Source organism: Triticum urartu, chromosome 5 (assembly GCF_003073215.2).
Source record: "Triticum urartu cultivar G1812 chromosome 5, Tu2.1, whole genome shotgun sequence".
Lineage (NCBI taxonomy): Eukaryota > Viridiplantae > Streptophyta > Magnoliopsida > Poales > Poaceae > Triticum > Triticum urartu.
In genome coordinates, this window is record NC_053026.1 from 482,884,326 (window position 1) to 482,892,249 (window position 7,924).

At 46.1% G+C, this 7,924-nt stretch overlaps 1 protein-coding gene across 1 annotated transcript; it reads left to right on the top strand.

The window, feature by feature from the left end:
• Positions 1-241: 241 nt before the first annotated feature.
• On the top strand, positions 242-1,068 carry LOC125510015 (rhodocoxin). Its single transcript, XM_048675102.1, has one exon. The coding sequence runs from the start codon at positions 335-337 to the stop codon at positions 815-817; it is 483 nt and encodes a 160-aa protein (XP_048531059.1). The 5' UTR covers positions 242-334; the 3' UTR covers positions 818-1,068.
• Positions 1,069-7,924: the final 6,856 nt, after the last annotated feature.

Genomic DNA, 7,924 nt, shown 5'->3' on the forward strand with positions numbered 1-7,924 from the left:
CCAAACATGAGCATAAACTAACATCATCCATAAAAATTAAAGGTGCACTTTAAAGTAGTATTGTTTAATTCAAAACGTATTCGCAGTGTGTGTATTTTTTGCACCAAGAATTACCCTCACATCATTTGTCTATTTGATCCCAAATACATGGTGCTGTCCCACATTGTACACACTGACAGAAGGACCCACAAAAGTTCCACACAAAGCCTGGGAGGCCCACTCCGCAGTGACCCAGGCACCTTCTGTCCGCCCCCAACCTCCTCCACCCTCTCCATTTCCCAGTCCGCATCGCCCCCCTCCTCCCCACCCCAGATCTCCCACCCCGAACCCTACCATGGCGATCGCGGCGCGCGCCCTGCGCCGGCTCCCGCTCCACCTCGCCCCCGCGCTCGCCCGCCCCTTCCGCGCCGTCTCCCCCGCCGCCGCGGCCCCCGCCCCGGCCGCCGCGTCCGCCAAGGTCGCCGACCGCATCGTGCGCGTCCTCGCCATCGACCTCGACGGCGGGCGCCGCGAGGTGGTCGGCCTGGCCGGCCAGACCCTCCTCCGCGCGCTCGTCAACGCGGGGCTCATCGAGGCGGCCTCCCACCGCCTCGACGACATCGACGCCTGCTCCGCCGAGTGCGAGGTCCACATCGCGCAGGAGTGGCTCGAGAAGATGCCCGCGGCCTCCTACGAGGAGCGCTACGTCCTCACGCGCGCCTCCCGCAACCGGGAGCTCAACAAGCACGCCCGCCTCGGCTGCCAGGTCGTGCTCGGCAAGGAGCACCAGGGGATGGTCGTCGCCCTCCCCGAGCCCAAGCCCTGGGACATCCCGTAATGCGGTCCCCTTCCATGGCGCGAGGCGATGCGAGGCGAGGCGAAATTGTGCGGCGCTTCGACATGCCGACCCGCGAGCCTTCCTTCCTCGCCCCTTCCGGTGCTTTCATGGTACGGATTTGATGAAAGAATAATGAATTTGATGGGCAAAACTTAGAGCTGTTTCTGAAACTTTTATTTTGTTTGAATGTGGATGATGTAATGTGGAATCCCTTGCCATTTACGTCAGTTTGTTGTTTGTTTTGCTTTGTACATTTGATGTATTATTGGTTGCAGCTCAGCATGTCCTCTCTGCACTCCATTTCTTCCTCGTACTGAATTTTTAGTGCTTCCATAGTTCAATGAGAACTGCTGCCCATTCTGTATTATTGCATATAGCAATCAACACCCAGAAATGCTTTTCTGTCTGAAAAATGTAGTCTGACTCCATATGCACATGTCCTGAATCATGTTCTTAGCTACCGCCAGTGCAAATGTGGCTATAACTTAGAACTAATATGACGAGAGTGTAGGTAGTTTCGATCTTGATCTTGGGTTTGAGCAGATGCAAGATCACATTTGCGTTAGAAGGATGGCAGTTTAGAAGACCAAAACAATTCGGTGCTGTTACATTTGTAGTCTGATTACCATTGGTTGGAACCAAAATGCTTCAAAAGCAATTCAAGAATCAATTCAAAATTGACAAGCTTTGCACGCGTAAATCTGGTTTGGAGAATATATCCACAGTAGCCTAATGCCAGCGAATAAGACTAGGCCAGGAAAACTTTGTAATAATGTGCATATACCTGTAAGAATGTGCTGCTTCAAGGAGCACAAATAGACTAGGCCAGGAAAACTTTGTAATATTGTGGTGCACCTGTTTCAATCAATTTCAGTGAGCCATTCAGAATCATGTTGCATAACTAACTTGATCAAAGCAAATGTTGGTGAAAGAACTAGCCTATGGCACTTGATTACCATCTCCCAGATGTTGTCGTTGACAACGATTCTCAGGATCGTGCTTTGGCCACATTTATGTTCCCCATGGAAGTATGTCTACCTCTGAGTCGTTAAATCTGAAACAATAGCTTGGTCTGGACATTGCATGATTTTGGTTAGATCGTCAGCCTGAGAATTGTTTGTCTGGAATCCCTTTCCATTACCTCAATTTGTTGTTTCTTTTGCTTTGTACATTTGATGAATTGTTGGTTGTTTCACATCATATCCTCCCTGCATTTCTTTCTCATACTGAATACTATCCTTGTATAGTTTGTGGTGATGCCGTGAAAACTGCTGCCCATTCTGAATTACAGCATATATATCAATCAACATCCTAGAAATGCTTTTTACTGTATGAAAAAAATGCAGTTTACCCCATCTACACTTGTGCTGAAGTGTGTTTTTAGCTATTACCAGTGCAAATGTGGCTACAACCTAGAACTGGCGTGATGAGAGTTCCCTAAGTATTTTTTGGACATGATCTAGGATGTGGGCGGATGCAAAGCTCATATTTGCATTAGAAGAATGGTAGTTTAGAAGTCCAATTTTTTTGAAAGCAACTCACGGTTAAATTCAAAAGTGACAAAGCTTCGCATGTGTAAATCAGATTTCGAGAACATATCCACAATATCCGAAGTGCCAGCGAACAGGACCGGCATTTCCTGTGTGCATGTTTCTGTAAGAAATGCCAAGTCAGGAAAACTTTGTAATATTGTCTCGCACCTGTTGCAACAAATTTGGCCGAGCCATTCAGAATTTCTAAAATCGTAGCATCGTGTTGCGTTATGAGAGTTGATGCCGCGCAGCACTGTTTATTACCCCAGAATTTCACTAGGATGTAATTGTCCCTGCCTGATGTTATTGTTCACACATCATCAGAACAACAAAACGGTTAAGTTGGTGTATTTCCATGCATTGCTTATTTCACATGGATGTAAGCTGTCCCTGCCTCACCCCAGAACCCCAAATGGCTAGAGTTGTTGTACACCATGCATTGCTTTGGTTGAGACTTGCAATCTGTCAAATGTACCATGCATTGCTTTGGTTGAGACTTGCAATCTGTCAAATGTACCATGCATTGCTTTGGTTGAGACTTGCAATCTGTCAAATGTACCGATTTTGCAGAGTCGTTTATTCTATACTACTTATAAAAGAGCAAACATTATCTTCTGTAAGTACACCTCACAAAATGTACACAGATACATTACCACCATATGATTAGTCCCACTAAACCCAATCTAACGGCTAGCCTTAACCTAATCTGTTCTTTGTGTGCACTTAGCAATTTACATTGACTGACCGTACTCCACCACGGAGGAAAATATGACAGTCTACGCCTGGTCAATTAAGAAACTATAATCACGGACACATCCTATTAAGAAACAAATCACGGACACATCTAATTCTTAGAAAACTAATCACAAACTCATCCTATTATTAGGGAAAAAAATCACGCGCGCATCCTGTTATTAGGAAAATAATTACGAGCCATCCTATTAGGAAATTAATCATGGGCGCATCTAATTATTAGGAAAATAATCATGGCTGCATCCTATTAGATAACTAATCACGAACGCATCTAATTATTAGGAAACTAATCACGAGCGCATCCTATCGTCTCCTATCAGGGAATCGCGATCGCGAGTCGCCAGCCGTCACCAGCCCACCACCCACGTGAGCCACAGTGGGAGACACGCGAGGAGTTGTGGCTTCCTCCGAACACACACACGTGCCGTCGCTGCCTTCGTCTTCTGCCTGGAGGCCAGGTCACTCTTCTACTGACTGCAACGACTTCGTCCACATCCTGGGCATGCTCTTCGGGAACCACCGGCATCCGCGTCGACTTCAGCTCCATCCACAATACCCACGCTGACAACCACCCACCGCCGAGGTCCTTCAAGTGGGGGCAACGCTGAGTATCTTGGACGAGTATAAGCGGGCCAAAAAATCTGCCCCCACAGCCATGCATGTAGATTCGTCTGGTCGCCAACCATCGTCGTCCCCAGGGCGGCGCAGGTATCGGCCACTGTGCAGCGAGTGAAGCTAATCACGGCCCCATCTCACTCGCCCGAAGCCACCGCCGACTCCCTCAGCTCTGACGCGTGCTGCTCCGTTGGACACGCTTGTCCGGTACTCACGCATGGACGACGTCGTCCAAATCTAATCCCGGTTTGTGGAGGCCGCCGCCTCAAAGCTGGACGACTGACTCACCTGTGTCGACAATGCCGCCCAGTTGGTGAGAGGATACGGTCGCCGCGGCCGTTCGCATGCCTGAACGACGGAGACGCTCGCCTTGACGCGAACGCACCACATGCATGCATTAATTAGGTACGTACCGAGTGCTGTTCTTTTACTGTCATCGCTACCTCGCCGGTGGTGACACATCTAGAAGTACAGGAACTAGAGATGAGACAATGAGAAACAGAAGAGCGCTGGAGCGCACACAGAGACGCTCGCCTTCTTTCTTTATTTCTTCACTGATTTTCGTGTACCTGCAACAGACATCCCTGTTTTTTGAAGTACTGACTACCGGTTATTACATGGCCAACTCACGACTACATAGTGAACTCACAGACAAATTCGCTGAACCAACACCTTACTTGCAGTCATGAAATTACGTTTCACTGAAAAAACCCAGAAGTTTGCATAAGTTTTAATGAAAAAAAAAACTAAAGTTCGTATAAGTTTTACTAAAAAAACCCGAAGTTTGCATAAGTGTATTTGTTTGTCCAGCAGATACATGGCAATTGTAATTTTACATGAGCATTTTCATACCGTCCTTATCTATAGTTAAGTTAACATGTTTTCCTGATAGAAAACTTAGACCACATACAAGAGAAGCAAAAGCTGCATGTTGATTATGATGATGATGAATGTAGGATATTTTGTGGTCATGGTAAATTCTCATATCATTTAGTACATAAACAATATTCGCAATTTTATTTTATTACCATCAATTGTGTTGAGTTTCTTTCATATATATGTATTGACCCTCTTCTTTAAATTAGATGTGATAGATGCGGAATGAACTCATACCACATGATCGCATACGAGCAATTCAAGAGGAATTGGCGGGATTCTTTCTTGACCATGTCATACATAAAGACGGAGAATGCCATGTGGAAGTTGAAATTGATTTTAGATGTTAGGGATTGTAAGAGATGTTATATTGTATATATGTAGTAGCGTCAGATAGATATATACAAAAACTTGTTGTTCGACCAATCTCGGAGAAAGAGAGGTCACTTCTCTCTGTATATGTTCATGACGATCTTGTGTAATTCTTGACTGGAATTTGTTGGCACTGAAACGGTTCCTTAGCTTGTCCTAAGTGACAATTTCATGTGTGACTATACATGCATAAATGTGTGCATATGGAGAATCATGATGAATCTTCTAAATAATTTTGAGTTTTATACATTGGAAAAAGTGGATGGTCTTTTAATACAGGAGACATGTTGATTAAGGAGAAATGATATTTCAAATTATTTGTACGAGTTGGGAATAAGAGATCGTGTACTTTATAGGGAAATTTCAAATTTATGAATAAATTGTCTTGTATTAAGTTTAGTATAATATGTTAATCCAAATAGACGCGTGACGCACTTGCACACTTATTAGTCCAAATAGACGTGCAACGTGCACACTTACTAGTAGTACTGAAAAGGAAGAAGCCGGATGAAATGACATGTTTTGAGAGTAGTCTGAGAGATCATCAGCTATCCCAGCTTAATGAGCTACACTACTATCTACTCACATATGCCTATTTAACATAGAAGCACCTCAGCTGTTCTCTTGGTATGCTACTGGCAACAAAACCTAATGCCCGACCGCGGCCAAATAATGGCAGCAACAGCTAAATACACCACGAAGATCATCATCCAACAAGAAAGAAAAATTGTGTTGACTCACGTAACAAAAATTTGTGTTCATTCACATAATAAGAATAACTCCGCCTATGTTGTCTCAACATAGCTGGTCCCAAGCCCAGGTATAGGAGGAGGGTTGTGATAGGCTTGGCGAGCCAACGTAAAAACTTAGCCACTTATGGAGTTGAAACCCAAAAGATTTTCGTTGGGGCGTAACCCTCTCAGCGACGCACCACATCGGAACCCGGGTGTGGTGGCAAATGGACAAGGGCTATGCCGTCACCCCCAGGTGGCGTGCCGTATCTTGATCCGGATACGGTGGCAAGTGAGCGAGGATCGGGGCATCTCATCCTTAGTGGCGCGCTACATCGGCGCCCGGATGTAGTGGAAAATGAGCAAGGGTCTTCGCATTTGACTCGACGAGTGCAAAGGGTAAGGAAGCTAGCCGAGCCTAGGAGGATTCTCTTAGGTAGCTGAAACGTAGGGTCACTAACAGGGAAGCTTTGGGAGCTAGTTGATGCAGCGATGAGGAGAGGTGTTGATATCCTTTTGCGTCCAAGAAACCAAATGGAGAGGACAAAAGATGAAGGAGGTGGAGGATACCGGCTTCAAGCTGTGGTACACGGGGACAACTGCAAATAGAAATAGCGTAGGCATCTTGGTCAACAAGAGCCTCAAGTATGGAGTGGTAGACGTCAAGAGACGTGGGGACCGAATTATCCTGGTCAAGCTGATAGTTGAGGACTTGGTTCTTAATGTTATCAGCGTGTATGCCCTGCAAGTAGGCCACAATGAGAACACCAAGAGGGACTTCTAGGAAGGCCTGGAAGACATGATTAGGAGTGTACTGATTGGTGCGAAGCTCTTCATAGGAGGAGACCTCAATGGCCATGTGGGTACATCTAACACGGGTTTTGAAGGGGCGCGTGGGGGCTTTGGCTATGGCATCAGGAATCAAGAAGGAGAAGATGTCTTAAGCTTTGCTCCTATCCTACGACATGATTTTAGCTAACGCCCTCTTTAGAAAGAGAGAATCACATCTGGTGACTTTTAGTAGTGGCCAACACTCTAGCCAGATTGATTTCATCCTCTCGAGAAGAGAAGATAGGCGTGCATGCCTAGACTGTAAGGTGATACCTGGAGAGAGTGTTGTACCCCAACATAAGTGGTGGTTGCTGACTTCCGCTTTCAGATTCGTGTCCAACGGGATAAGCGTGCCAACGTCTCTAGAAGAAGTGTTGGAAGCTCAAGGGGGAGGTAGCTCATGTGTTCAAGGAGAGGGTCATTAAGGAGGGCCCTTGGGAGGAAGGAGGGGATGCGGACAATGTGTGGATGAAGATGGCGACTTGCATTCGTAAGGTGGCCTCGGAGGAGTTTGGAGTGTCCAGGGGAAGGAGAAGAGAAGATAAGGACACCTGGTGGTGGAACGATGATGTCCAGAAGGCTATTAAATAGAAGAAAGATTGCTTTAGACTCCTATACCTGGGTAGGAGTGCAGACAACATAGAGAAGTACAAGATGGCAAAGAAGGCCGCAAAGCGAGCTGTTAGTGAAGCAAGGGGTCAGGCATATGAGGACCTCTACCAACGGTTAGGCACGAAGGAAGGCGAAATGGACATCTATAAGATGGCCAAGATCCGAGAGAGGAAGAAGAGGGATATTGGCCAAGTAAAATGCATCAAGGACGGAGCAGGCCAACTCTTGGTGAAGGACGAGGAGATTAAACATAGATGGCGGGAGTACTTCGACAAGCTATTCAATGGGGAGAATGAGAGTTCTACCATTGAACCGGATGACTCCTTTGATGAGACCAGCATGCGTTTTGTGCGGAGAATCCAGGAGTCTGAGGTCAAGGAGGCTTTAAAAAGGATGAAAGGAGGCAAGGCGATGGGCCCTGATTGTATCCCCATTGAGGTGTGGAAAGGGCTCGGGGACATAGCGATAGTATGGCTAACCAAGCTTTTCAACCTCATTTTTGGGCAAACACGATGCCAGAAGAATGGAGACGGAGTATATTAGTACCAATCTTCAAGAACAAGGGGGATGTTCAGAGTTGTACTAATTACCGTGGAATTAAGCTGATGAGCCATACAATGAAGCTATGGGAGAGAGTCATTGAGCAACGCTTAAGAAGAATGACAAGCGTGACCAAAAATCAGTTTGGTTTCATTCCTGGAAGGTCGACCATGGAAGCCATTTTCTTGGTACGACAACTTATGGAGAGATATAGGGAGAAAAAGAAGGACTTGCATATGGTGTTC